This window comes from Cyanistes caeruleus, chromosome 16 (genome assembly GCF_971803275.1).
Source record: "Cyanistes caeruleus chromosome 16, bCyaCae1.hap1.1, whole genome shotgun sequence".
NCBI lineage: Eukaryota > Metazoa > Chordata > Aves > Passeriformes > Paridae > Cyanistes > Cyanistes caeruleus.
In genome coordinates, this window is record NC_141716.1 from 5,955,261 (window position 1) to 5,969,750 (window position 14,490).

General features: G+C 48.3%; 1 protein-coding gene across 3 annotated transcripts in view; it reads right to left on the bottom strand.

Annotated features, from left to right (window-relative positions):
• NKAIN4 (sodium/potassium transporting ATPase interacting 4) overlaps positions 1–14,235 on the bottom strand; it is a 49,011-nt gene extending 34,776 nt beyond the window's left edge. The window contains exon 1 of one of the 3 annotated variants that reach the window (XR_002868877.2): positions 13,903–14,214. Coding sequence is in view for 2 of the 3 variants with exons in the window: in XM_023939661.2 (XP_023795429.1) it covers positions 13,903–13,956 (54 nt within the window). In the remaining variant the exon portion in view is untranslated. Of the gene's footprint in view, positions 1–13,902 lie in introns of all 3 variants that reach the window. The other 2 variants (XM_023939661.2, XM_023939662.2) reach the window with 2 other exon arrangements.
• Positions 14,236–14,490: the final 255 nt, after the last annotated feature.

The window sequence follows — 14,490 nt, forward strand, 5'->3', positions numbered from 1 at the left end:
TGTGCTTTGCCCAAAAAAACCCTAACCAAAACACAAAAAATGTGTTTATATCAGTTAAAAAAAAATGGACAAAATGAAAAATTATAATTGAAAAAACATGTAGCCATTTTGTCAGCTGAAAAATAGATATCAGTGAAGAAATACTGACCAAGTCTCCCCTAATGAATGTACCAGCAAATTTCCAGGCCTGTCATCAGAGCATGAAATGAAAAAGAACTGGGAAGAAAATAGTATTTTGGGCATGAAAAGCATTTAGCAGTTCAGCTTCTGGTTCCAGTAAAATGCTTCTGACAGGAAGAGTTTTAAATTGGAACAAACAGGAAAACAATGATTTTGTTCAAATCAGGGACTGTCAGAGGCTTTCAGGGTATTGCAGGAATTTTCCAATAACCACAATCCCCACAAAGAACTTCCCTCTAAGAAGTGGATAGAAAATGAATCAATCACTATTGATTTTCATCATCTGATTGCTACTCTTGAAGAAAATCAGTCCTACTTAAGCAATTGATAAGTTACCTTAGCAATTACAGGTAAAACCCTGGCTTTCCTTGCCTCCCTCAAGGCATATAAACTAGGGATATTCCGGTTTTCCAGCCATTTCAGAGCCAATTTTATGTGATGGAAGATGAATTCTGAGCTGTCACCCATATCTCAGGAATCACCAGCACCCTCAGCATGGTCCCTCAGAGGTGAGGAAGGCTGAGCTGCTCCTGAGCTTCTTCCTCAGCTGTACCTCCCCATGAGCAGCACAGGCTGCAGAGCAGAAACCCAGCTCTATTTTCCCCAAATAAACGCAAGAAAACAGAGACACACAAAGTGCTCAAACAGATTAATCAAGTAAATATCTCAAGAGGGAGCTGGCAAAAAGTTTAGGCATGATTTGAGGCTGAAGATGTGCCTCCCTCTTTCACGGGTGACAGAGTAGGTTGGGAACTGCAAACCGCTCTGGGCAGTTGTGGAAGGGTGAGAGCACAGCTCTGCTGCAAAACATGGTCTGAGTGCTGGGAATCAGGGCTCCAGGGTGGATTTTCTGGGATTCACAGCATGAGAGTGGCTGTGGGGGAAGTCACTGTGGTTTTCTCATGCCCACTGTCTCCTGCACCGCTTTGTTCCCTGCTATGTTTGAGAGGAGCTCAGCAAAACCAAAGATTCTCATCAGGGATTTATCAGGAATACAGAACCATGCTGAAAACCCACTAAGGTTTACTGAATTCTCCCACTGGCACTGATAGCATTGACCACCTCATTTTTGGTGCTGCATGCCCTTTGTTTTTGCTCCTCAGCCCAAGTGGATGATGAAATGAGAGCCGTGACGTTCACTTTGATGGAGGCGAGCTGCTGGCTTTCCAACAGGGTAAATAGGGATTCAGTGCCTTTTAAAAAGCATTATTTTTAAAGGAAAGCCCTTTTGAGTGAGAGCTAGAATGGGGTTATTTTCCACATGACCAAGCACCAAAAGGAAAGCAGCAGCCCAGTCCATGCTCTTATCACCCTCCCTGAGTCACCCACTGGATAGATTTGTCACAAGATGAAATAAGAGCAAGTCCTCAATTTATTATCATTTTCTACTTGTCCTCCTTAATGCAGTTCCTGCCAGGATGAGTTTGCTGTGGGAAAGTGGAATGAAACCAGGCCTTTCAGTTTGCTGCTAAATGGGACTGGGGGGAGGAAGCTTCCAGGGGGGAGGGAAAATCTTCCTCATTAAAAGGGGAAAATGTGCAACGCAGAGTTTTCATCGGATGCTGCCCAGCCTCCCAATTAGGGTGGCTGGGACAAACAGTGGTGTTATTATATGTAACTGTTTATCCAGTGTCACTCAGCCATTGTTTATTTTATGAGCATAATTTATCTCCTCCGTTGTGCTACCCAATTTGTTTGCATTTTCAGTCCACTCAAGTGTCTCTCTTTCATTGTGTACATCTTTTGGCCTCCCACCAACCAACCCTCCAAGTTTCCAGGAGTGTCACACAATGGCCAGGCCCCTCCTGTGCCTCATTTTTCGCATGACATTTTTGTCCCCTTATTTCTGCACTGCCCCTGCCCCTCCCCTGCTGCAGACTCGCAGCTCCTCAATGGCTCATGGTTTATTCAACAGCAAAGCTGAATTTCTCTTTTCCCTCTCTCTTTCCACTTTCCCCTCCTTTTGAAAATAGCGGCTGGTCAATAGATGCCACTCTGGCAGCTCTGGAGAACAAAGTTCACTTGCAGCAAATCTTTGTGATCGTGTCTCCATGGGGCAAGAGTTTGGTGACCCTGTGGGGCTCAGTTCCAACCAGCAGCTCACACAGGGGGCCCCCACAGACTCTTGTGGCTCCTTCAGCCATGGAAAGGGACAAACACTTGCCCTCTATTAGCTCGTGACACCAAAGCTTCATCCACAGCTCTCTGTGGAGGTGTGAGATGATTCCTCATCCCTGGAACAATGGCATCTTTGGTTTGCTCCTACTCCAAACTTCCTGGCCATTTTTGACCCCCAAATCCTCCCATGTTCTTGCTTGTGGGTCTGACTGCAAGGATTAGCTAAAACTGAAAAGTGCTAATCTACATTATGGAAATTCAAATCCTTGCTGCTACATTAAGTAATTTCAAGGAAATTTAATCTGGCAGGACTCAGAGGTGACTCCAGACAGTGACAACAACATCTGGGCACCACCTCTTCCTCCAGCCTGGTGATACTGCAGCAGGAAGATGCAGCATTTTCCTCCTTATTGTAGCAGGACCCTGTTTCTGTTGGGTTCTGATGAGCTCTCAGCCCTGGCCTACAGCTGAACCTGGGGTTTACTGCTTCATTCCCATTGTGTGTGCCAGGATTGGGATCCTGGGATTTCTGATAGAAAATCTGGACAGTGTCTCAGCACCAAACCCCAGAGCTCCATCTGAAATGCCCTTTGTTTAGAGGTTAGTGGCCTAAACTGGGAGTGAGGAATTTTACAGGGCCAAGGGAGGCTTCATGGGGAAAAAAAGTTGGCAGCCATGAAACCTGGGATACATCTCATGCAAGGAAAGCATCCTACAGGATACTGCGCCGCCACCTCCTGTCACTGTGAGCTGCTCCAGAAATTCATCGTACTTGAAATGATTCACTCAAGTATCCATTCAGTCTCAGTTCATGGATTGCAGAGCCTTTATTGCACACCCATATATTTAGCACTGGGATAGTTCTCAGCAGTTCTAACAGCCCTGTCATCTAAGGAATAAAACAAAGAGCCATTATTCATCACAAGGGAGACACAGTCTTTATTGTCTGAAGCCATGGCAGTTTTTCTATCGCCCTATCTATTCTTCCTTGCTGTCACACAACTCAGCTTTAAGCTCTCTCAGTGGCAGCCCTGGAGGCCCAAATGTTTTGTAGCTTCTCCCAGTGAAGTGCCTGGCTAATGCTGTGCTGGGCTGACCCCAAGCTCGCAGGAGCAGGAAGGGGAACCTTTCCAGAAAAGCTTGAGGTGGACATTCATCTCTGCTAAGTCAGGAGTAAAAGCCAGGCAGGGTTATTTAAAGACATGGGGAAGCACAGTTACACAAAGAGATGGATGGATGTGAGTTTTGGGCACTGATTATTCCCAGAAGACCTGGGGTTTGGCCCTGGCCTGATGGCAGCGCTGTGTTGGCTGTAGGACACACCAAGCTGTGCACATCACCTGTCCCAGCCTCCCTGCAGCCCTCCTAAACAGCCTCAGGGTTTTCTTGGGCGATCTGTGTCCAGCATGCAGCTGGAGGAACCAGTCTGGCTCTCTGAATCCAGATATCTGGGGATTAATACCTTGGGATCCAAGCATGAACCACCCTCCACCTGCTTAGCATCTGCCTGATTTGCCCTGTGCCTCTGGGAAAAGCAGGCCAGATTTGGGGCCACAAGACCCCCTCAGGCCAGATTTGGGGCCACAAGACCCCCTCAGCAGTGCAGATGAGCCTGTTAAATGCAAAGAAAGCAGCACCATTCAGAGAACCAGCTACATCAGGGTCTCCTCAGGCTTCAGGAGCATTTGAGGCTGAGCCTGTGTCAGCACAAGGCGAGACAAGGAGTAGAACACACCTCCCTGAGAAGGTGCTGTGCAGGAGCTCTCACCAGATGTTTGCAGTAAGGCAAATTCATCCTTCCCTTGGATGTCTCAGCTCAAAATGAGATGGGAAACTTGGAGATCCACAATCCTAAAAAGCGACAGGTATCTGAAAAAAAATCGCACTTTCCCAGCTTTTTAATTTGCTTTAAGGTTGGTAATCACATCTCCAAGCATCCAAGCTCACTTTTCTCCACATGCTCAGACAGCAAAGGGCACAAAACAGCCTGTGAACTCCCATCACACTTCTCCCAGCACCCGCTCTGCTCCCTGCTGAACAGCCAGCAATCTCCCAGGCTAATTAGCCAAACGGTATTCTGCACATATTTAGCATTTCTGAGTAATTAGGATAATCAGATTTCTCCCCTAATTCTGTACATCTACAATACAAGCAGGTGTATTGCCTTTCCCACAATGGCAGCACAAGAAGAGTGTTGTCTGCTGGAGCCAGGGGTGCCAGCAGCCTGTCAGAACCCATTCCCATCTCCCACATGGAAACCTGGGATTACCAGCAGCCATGGGGAATTGGGAACTGGGTTTGTGTTGGCTAAGCAACCAGTAGTTCAGATGTTCATGCAAGTTATCTAAGTGCACAGTCCTCAGATCTGGCCAGAGATGCAGATGTTCCCTTCACTGTCCTCCAGGGATCAGGGATGTTTTGTGCTGCAGTTGAACAGCAGGTGTTTGGCCCAGAACCTCAGAACCGTTTTGGGTTCTGGGGAGGTTCTGGGAGTCTGCCCAAGACTCAGGACTCAGGTTTTGGTCATTCTCCAGCAGGTTCATCAGCCCATGGGCCTGGTCCTTATCTCTGTGAACCTGTGAGCTGGCAACCACTTGTCTCTGGTCTGTGCCACTTCCAAGCTCTCTTGAAATGAATGACCTCAAATGAAGGTCCAAGACAGTCAGGCCAGGCCAGCTCTTTCCTGTCCTGCTGAGGTGGATCTTTGATTCAAGAGATTTTCCTCTAGCCAGCTTCACTCAGTACTTCATTATCAGGGAAGAAGAAATTTGGGTTTTTTTAAGTGCCCATACTCATGGTTCATACATCCTAGTTCAAGAAGCATTTGGATGTGGTGCTTCCATGGGAGCTCTTAAAGGAGTGCCAATGATCCAGCATCTCTCAAAGAAGGAAAGGCTGCTCCCAACCCTCACAGCACAGAGTTACACTCTCCCAAGTAACTGGACCATAGCAGCAATATTAAGCAAAGACCCTGCCACGTTCCCTCTGCAAAAACACCATCCATCTGCTGAGCTTCAGGCAGGGAAGAAGTTTGCTTGGAGACCTTAGAGTAGAACCCAGTGTACTCTCAACTCAAAGAAGACATTTCTAACATGCAGGACAATGCTCTTGTTGTAGTTCTGTAGAATAACATCCAAAATTCCTAAATATGAACAAACCTGAGTAGGGCCAGGACTTAAGATTCCTCCTGATCTCCAAGTAGGTCAACCATGCTGGTACTGAGATTGAGCTCTGGTTACCACAGAGGTAATGTTCAGGTGGAGCTGAAGACAGACAGCGACAAACTGTTAATTGTGGGGAGCCTGTTTTTCCATGATGGATGACCACAGCACTCAGAGCACACCATGCAAGGCTACACTCAATATTTTATAAGTTGTTGTGGGTAATAAAATGCTCCATCCCCTTCTTTAGTGTCCTCTATCTCACCTTCCTGCTCAGATGAAATGGTGCTCACAGATGAACTATCCCCAGGGAACAGCACTTGGAAAATATAAATCAGCACCAAATGCTTTAATGGGTCCAAGGCTGTTGTCAGGGTCACCACAGATACAAGACAGGTCCTGGTCCCCTGAGAAGGGTCACAGGAAGCATCTTCCCAGGCTTTGTATATTTTCTATAACTGTGTGTCCATCTGAGCACCTAAATCCATTTTTATAAGGTCTTAGGACTTCAGGAGAAATGAAACTGAGCTATCCTCAGTACTGTTCAATTCTTGTTCTTTCCTCTTAGCCCAGGAGACTAGCTGGCCAAGTGTTCCCCAAGGAAGGCCAGAGTGTGTCCTGTATCATTCTGACCTCAGGGCAGGGATGTCCCAGGTCACAGGGATGGCACAAGGACAGAGCACAGCACACCCAGCCCTCCCCCGCCACTGCTGGGCACTGGGATGGCTCTGCTGCTGCAACAGGGACAACCTGTGCTCCCACACCCCTGAACATCAGGGCTGGGCACACTTCTGTGTGCTTGCTCTGCTGGTTCAAAAGAGCACGATGAGGATCCTGGTTTTACTGAGTTTTGAGCACTGGAGGGAAAAAATGGAGGGTAAAAACAAATAAATAAAGGGAAGAAAGCAGATATTTTGCTAGCCAGAGAGAGCCAGGGGAGCAGGTGGGAAGCTGCCTGCAGGGCTGGCCAGTCGCTGAGAGGTGGCAAAGGAAGCTGGCACAGCAAGTTGTGACGTCTGCCCGCCTCGAGCAGGTGATGGAGACAAGCTGTTGCCACAGTTCCCACAGTATATTTTCATTAGGCCCAGGCAGATGGCAGCTGAGGTCACTGCTTCCACCTCATCATCCTTTCAGCCCAAAGGTGTCAGGGAATCTGACATCTCAATTACTGAACCTGGAATCACCCAAGCAGCACCTGATGGACGATGGGGGAAAGGGCACCAGAAAAGCTGTGCTCCTGATTTCCATGAATTCTCACCTTTGAGAGAAAATCTGGGACGTGTGCTTCCCTGATAAACAACATATTTGTGTCCAACGTTCTGACACAAACGCAGCTGTGCTAAGAATGAGCCACCGACACCAGGAAAATGGCAATTAGGTACTTGTGGAAAATAGACCAAAAGCCAACCCTTGGAAAAGACATTTGATGTTAATGAGCTACAGCAAAGTCAAGGGAGGAGATATTGATCCTGCCCCAGCAGAGATCTGCTGCTCGCTCCTCCATAGTCTGTGAAGCCTCAGAACACAGAGCAAAATAAAACTTCTTTTCTTCACAAGGACTCTCAGATGTGGGGCCAGGGCTTGGCTAAGGCAGGAGGAGCCAGAGCAACATCACCATTGACTTCTCTGTGCTCAAGGTGAAACACAAATCTGACACGCTGATGAGAACCAGCAACCCTGCTGAAACATCATCTCAGAGATTTCTGCCAGATATTTCAACCATTTCCATTTTTCTCCTCCTTATTACTACCACCCTCTCTCCTATTATTACTTTACTACTACTGATTCTCAACTTTTTACTCCTGTCAATCCATACTTTTGTAATCCCTACTATTATCCCTGGCAAGAAGAAGGTGAAATAAGATTCTGACTCTTACCAAAGATCAATAAACAAATGAAGCAGAAGTTGTTTATTCTTAGTCTGAAATCTCATGAACTTTAAGGTAATATTATGACTCTGGAACAATTTCGAAATATCTCAGATTCCAATTTCCACAGGGCGTTTATTCATTGAGTTTCCTTCTGCAACAAAAATACCCCAAACCACTGTGAGCAGATGAGTCACTGCAGCAAAGCACCACCCTGAGCAACACCCAAACCTGTGCTTTCCCTTTGAGGATCTTTCTCCTTAAACCCCACCATGAGTTGGGTCTGGGGGAGACATGATGATGTCAGAGATATTTGAAAGGTGAGAACCTCCAGGGTGCACAACCCCAATATAACAAAAGTACAACAAACCAGCTTCCTTTTGGGGAGACTTTTCAACATTTTTCAGAAGTGTTTTCAAGCTTCTGTAAAAGTTCAAAATATTTGGGGTTTGGCACAATAAACACCCCCATCATTTTCAGCAAACATTGCTAAATGCCAAGGTATTTTCTTCTTTCTTTGTCCAGAAATGTCTTTTTTTCCCTCCTCATGTTCTTGAGACAGGGAAGGAGTGAAGAATGTGCTGCTTTTGAGACAAAAGTTTCCACTTGGTAGAAAGCTCTCTTTCCACCAAACTGAAATGCAGAGACACAACCTGTGCAGTTGGGTGTGCTCATCACATCAACTGTGGGAGGAGTGGGGACAAAGGGAACATTAAATCACAAATTATCCCTGGTTTTCGGGGGGGTGGGGTTAACAAGAAAGAAAGGTTCAGTTCTACTGACCTCAGACCCAACGTTTTGTTAATGGGAAAGGCAGGGCTACAGCTGGGGCACTTGCTGCTCACTGGATAATATGTATTTTCTTATGTGCTCAAAAAGCAATGGGCTAGTCCAAGGTTTTCCTGGAGGAAAAGAGATCACAATCTGGCCTTTGTTATCCAGTTTGTTCTCCAAGAGTTCATACTCGAGGGCCCCTGGAGCAGATTCTTGGAAGAGCTCCACTTTGCACCCCAGCCAAAATGATCCGAGTTTCCATATATTATTAGCACACAATGGAGCAACGTCAGCTCCCTTAACCCCACACCAGCCAGAGGGAGAGGGTCCCCATCAGGGAAAATCAGCTCCTTGTCTTCTTCTACTGAGAGGAAAATGGGAAGCCAAAGGAGCAGAGAGTGACTGGGAAAAATCAGAGACACTGACAAAGACACTGTGTCAGCCGAAATAAAACCCCAGTTCTCCAAGGAGAGTTGACTTCAACACCACCCTGCCATCAGCTGCTTTTTTGGCTTGGCTTTGGCCAAGTTTCATTCCTGGTCTGAGTGGCTTTGGTTAGAGGACACAGTTCCTGTGAGTCATCTGCAATCTCCAGCACCATCATAGGAAAGGCGGATGTGGGGAGCCAGGAGAGCTGGGCACTTCTGAAACACAGACCCTAAACTGCTCCTCCCTCGTTCTTTCCTTGTGCTGCAGAGTACTGACTCCAGCTGCTCAGGAAAATCGGGGGAAGAAAAGAAAAATCTCATACAAAAATTTAACTTTTTGTAAGAAAAGCTCCACCACTCCAAAATTAAAAATGTTTGCCAGCACAGCAAACATTTGCCAGCACATTTTTGACTTTTCGCCAAAATATTCTGGCCAAAACTTGGGAGAAAAAGTCAGGATTGCCTATGGAAAGCAGATACTTCTCATGAAAATATTCATTTAGTCAAATCCCCAGGTTTCTACTGAGAGTCAGCTCCAGTGGAAAATGCTGACGAGCTCTATTATTGGTACAGCTTTAATTTTCCTTTGTCTGGAACAGACACTGAGAAGACAGCATCTGTCAGACGCAGCCTTCAGTCTTACGTTATTATTTAGACTGGAATATTGTTCAAGGACTTCAGGATAGGTTGGAGCCATCACAGAGCTGGGTGCTGTGCACATCCACCAAAGACGGCCCTTTCCCTGGAGGGGTTAGAATTTAAGCATAAGCCATGGAGAAGATAAACAGCTGGGGAGAGCACAAGGTAATTTTGGAGGGGTCCTGAGCAGCTTGATGAGCAAAGGGACGCTGTGCTTCCCCTTGCACCTGCTCTTCCCCCCAAGGCTTTGTGCTCAGCCACACCGCAGCTGTGCAGGCTCACAGCTCCCTCAGGGCAGCCTGACTCTGCCCTGGCTCCAGAAGCAGCTGCAAAGGAGGGGAGAGACAAGTTCTGCTCTCCTCTCGCAACCTCCAGCCCAAATGATTCCCAGAGAGGAGAGGAGAAAGCCAAGCAAGGCATTTCTACAGCGCCCAGACACTGCAATCCTGTGTCCTCCTTACCCTGGAGAGGGACATGCTCTGCCACCCTCCCTCTTGCAGCCCACGTGTGCTGATGGATCAGGTGACAGAATCAGAATCACAGGGTGGTGTGGGCTGGAAGACACCTTAAAGATCATCTCATTCCAACGCCCTGCCATGGTCAGGGACATCTTCACTATCCCAGGCTGTTCCTAGCTCCATCCAACCTGGCCTTGGGCATTTCCAGGAATGGGGCACCCACAGCATCTCAGGGCCTCACCAACCTCACAAGGATGAATTTCTTCCCAATATCCAATCTAAGCCTACCCTCTTTCAATTTAAAACTATTCCCCCTTGCCCTATCACAACACACCCTTGTAAAAAATCCCTGTTCCAACTATTTTGACTTACACTTCATTTTTGCTCAGACCTGGCCTTTCCATGGCATCCCACTGCCAGTCTGCCACACTCCCCTTCTGCCCTCACTCCTCATGTGCTCTGCATCATTTTATGCCTCAATCAAACCAATACAACCACTTCAAGAGAGTAGTTAGGGAAGGATCTGTGCTGGTTTCAAATAGCTTCCAGAACTGGTCACCCTCTTCTGTAAGAGATTAAAAAGGAATCACTAAGAAAGGAGCGAGGCAGAAAGATAGCAGGAGGAAATAAATAAATAAATGTATATAGTTACTTTTGGTTAGTCTCAATGTCCCGTCCCAGGGTGCCTTGTTCAGCGCTCATTTGAAGTATTAGTCACTTTTTCCATTAGAAGCTGTTATTCTAGAGGGATTTATAATGGATCTGTAAAATTGTCTCCAGGCTTTGCTTGGGATCTGAGCTTTCAATCCATGGACAGAATGTAAAGAAACTACAGTTGTTTGATTTATAGGGACAGGGCACAGGGAGCGAGGGAATTTTTCCATGCTCAGTGGAAATAAATTCACATAGTGCCTCCAGTGCATAGGCACTTACTGCTCCAGAAAATTCACCAGTTGGGTGCAATCTCACACTGGCCAAGAGGAAAGCAGCAAATCAATGATTATTTAATATCTCCCTGCCTGAGACCCAGCCCTGGTCTGTGGCTCCTCACCAGGACCCACCCAGCCCACTGGTGGGTGTGACAGCCTCATTCCACTCGGGTTCAGAAATCCTGCCCTTGGCAAAACTTTTTCAGTTCTAATTCCTACCAGGGGCATTCCTTAACCCACTACAGAGGCTCCCTGATAGAGAACCTCATGATTTTTTTCCTGGGGAGGCCTATGGCTCATTTAAACTTTGCTCTTGTTTCTTAATATGCACCTGCCCAAAGGCTGAGAGGGATGAGGAAGGGCTGGTGGTCTGCTGTAGGTGACAACAGCTCCTGCATAGCAGAGGTGTTTGGAAAAAGTGAGAATGGGGAGGCGACAACCCCTTTGGGAATCACAAACCCTGGAAAAACATCCCAACACTTTGCTGATGGTCCTCCTCCATGCCATCCATTGCTGAGGATAAGCCCTTTTGCAGGGTAGCCCTGACCTTGGCCAACTTTCACCAAAATGCTGCTGGAGGTAGGGCTGGACAGGGAAAAGGGGAAGGACTGGGGACAGGGATGCACACCAGGACAGAGGGAGGGAGAGCCAGAACCTTCTTGCAGCTTCCTGCAGCACCGCTCAGCAAAGCACCGAGCCGAACGTGGACGCCTGAAGGAAACAATAATCTAAAATTGGAACACGGCAAATTATTTATTCAAACTACAGCCTTCCCTCCCCCCTTGATTAGCAAACCGCTGGGGAGTCAGCCCTGATTTTCTTCAGACAGATGCAAACGCTCTCCTCCTCTCCCTGTGCCACAAGCTCAGCCCGAGGGGGGCTGAGGAGCTCGTTGGTATTCGCATTGTGTAGCAGCTCCTTCAATTCACACGTTGTTCTGCTCTCCGGCTGGAGCACAAACTTTTTTTTTGGGAGCACACACTGCAAATGATGAATTTGTTTGTTTTCTGCCTTTTTTTTTTTTTTTTTTCCCAGGGAAACATTTTGACTGCAGTGTGCAAACACTTCCCCACACACTCACTCAACTACTTGCGCCTAATAACAAAACAATCTATATGAAGCATTGCAACTCAGATCCCTGATTCGAGTTTTTTGGGGGGGTTGTTCGTGTTTCCATTCATCATTTATATAAAAAGCCCTATGAAGCTTTGAGGAGCAGACAGGAGGACAGGTAACAGATCTCGGGTATGCTGCAGAACTGAACTGGGAGATCCCAGCACCGAAATCCTGTCCCCATTTAAGTCAGAGGCAAAACGTCCACACGAGAGCCAGAATTTCACCCCTGGGACTTTGGCAGTGGGAGACACAGAGCTTGGCAACAAACAGGGAAGGCTGTGAAGGGTTCAAAGTATCAAATGAAGCTGAGCAGAGAGACATGAGAGGAACAAAGGAAGTTCACGTCACTATAATTTATTGATGATCTTGGCCTGATTGCTTCAGTGTTTTGTCTTAGCAGAGCCCACCCTGGGCAGCAGCGAGTCCTGCACGTCACTTGGCCATGCGGATGTGGAAGTGATGTGATGATTTACAAAGTTTGCTTCATTAAATAATAAAGTAAATAAAAAAGCAGCACGCTGGATCTCACCCTCACCCAAGCTCTTGCTGGGAACTGGCCAGGATCTCCTGTCCTCATCCTCAAAAGAGCACAGCTCCAGAAATTCCCTCACCATAGCTCACATTTTTCCAGCTCTACCAATTCACCCAGCAAGTGCCATGGGAAATTGGTACAGCTGAGGCATCCAAACTTGCTTAAGAATGAGCCAAACTGATTCTTTTCTTCAAGGAGGAGGGTCTTAAGGAAAATAAAATGCTGGGGGTTCTTTGTCCCTGTATCTTGGATACAAGAAAACTCCCACGCTTGTCAGAAATCAGAACAGCACCAGCAGCTCATGGCTTTTTCTTTTTCTCATTCCCCCCCTTTTCTTTTCCCCCAGGGTGTGAGTGTGTGCTTAGAGCAGGATGACATAGTGATGGCTTTAAGAGACAGTGAGTGCTGAGACGCCAATTTCTAACGTAATACAGGGTACAGCTTCTTTCTTGTGTGATCACGGGTGAAAAATCAAAAGAAATAATCCAGGAGACTAAATACACTCCCCAGCCATTCAACTCACTCATAAATATGCTGAGCAAGACGCTTTGTGCAAGAAAACCTCATCACTTCTATTCTGTATTTTGTTTAATGATGAGTCAAATCCTCCACACTCATCTTCCGATTGTGCTAGTCTGGGTTCACAGGGGTGCATTCCCACCCTCTTTCCTTTCAATTTTAGGCTGATGGGTATCATTTCAAAACTAGCAGGTTCCCAGTGTCTCTCTCCCACCTTCAGTCCTGTGTTTGCTCCCTGGCTCTTTGCAGAAAAAGAAACGTTGTCACAGCACCCAATTCCAAAACAAAGAGTTTTAACTAACTCACCCCTTGGCACCAGCAAACTATTCAAAAGAACTTTGCAGGAAGCCTGCCCTTTCCTGCGCACTGCTAACGCTCCAAAATAAAGAAAATTTGGGAGAAGTCAATGAAATTAAAATCCTGGATGCTGTCATTTCCTTTTTAAGGCTGGAGGAGCCCTGGAGCCCATTAGCTATTGACAAGAAGGGGACCCTCCAGATCCAGGCTGGATGCGCAGACACTCAGGGAACAACCAGACCTTTGTTTATCATCAATGCAGATGTCATAAGCACCAGGAACCCGCACCCAGCAGGGACCGACCCGTGCCCACCAGGGACCGCACTCTCCACACACTGGGAAGTTTATTCCTACAGAAATATATGCACGTCAATAGGCACATTCTATCTAAGCACTTCATCCCGAGGAGGTTTGAAATAACTCCTTCCAAACCAGCACAAACCCCAGCAGGGTGGGATGCGGGTGACCAGGGTGGGATGCGGGCGGACCTCTCCATGAAAGAGGCTGAAGGTACCGATATGTTTTGGCACGGATGAAGTTTGGTTTGCTTTGCAACATCGCCACCGAGCCGCCGGGACTCCTCTCACAGAGTAATTTTCTTCTTTTGTTCAGTTGTATTTTATAAGAACAAACTTATTAATTGAAAACTATTTTTCCCCCCCGTTTTGTTGAATTTTAAGCATCAGTAAGTTCCCCTCGGCGCAGCAGAGCGTTCCCGAAGCGCAGCCCGACATGCCTCCACCTTGCTGCTCCGAGCCGAAGTTGCGGAGGAGCGCAGCCCTGCCCGGGGCAGCGGGCACCGAGGCGCTTTTGTTCCCGGTCCCGGGGAGCCGAACCCGCAGGTCCCCGGCGGCTCCCCCCGACCCCGAGCGCCTCCACTCACCAGCTGCAAAGTGCAGAGGAAGATGAGGGTGCAGCGGCCGGTGCAGCATCCCATGGTCCCCGAGCAGCGGGGGCAGGGCAGGGCAGTGGCCGCGGCCCCGCCGCCGCCCTGGGCTCGGCTCTGCCCGCTCCGCAGCGGAGGTCGCTCGGTGTCGCTCGCTCGGTGCCGGCTGCCGGAGCCCCTCCGGGAGCCGGGGAGGAGGCGAGTGGGGCCACAGCTTAAAAGGGCAACGCTCCGGCGGCGCTGCCGTCCCGCAGGCTGGGCGGGCTGGCGGGGCGGGGGCTGCCGCCAACGCCGGGATGCGCCCCCCGGGCCCCCGCAGGCGCGCTGGGATGCTCCGGGCCCGGCCGGCCCTCCCCCGGGAGGCGGGGGCAGCTCGGATTCCCCGGACGGGGCAGCCTCTCCTTTCTCTCTCGGCCGGACGCGGGTGAGCGGGCCGTGCTGGGACACCGGGCTGTGCTGGCCAGGTGTGTGTGCGGGACACACGGGCTGTGCAGCTCCTCTTTCACAAATGCTCCCCCGTGCAGGTGCTGCTGCGTTCACCCTGGACGTTACCAAGCCCCAAACTAACCTAAAATACAGTGTTTT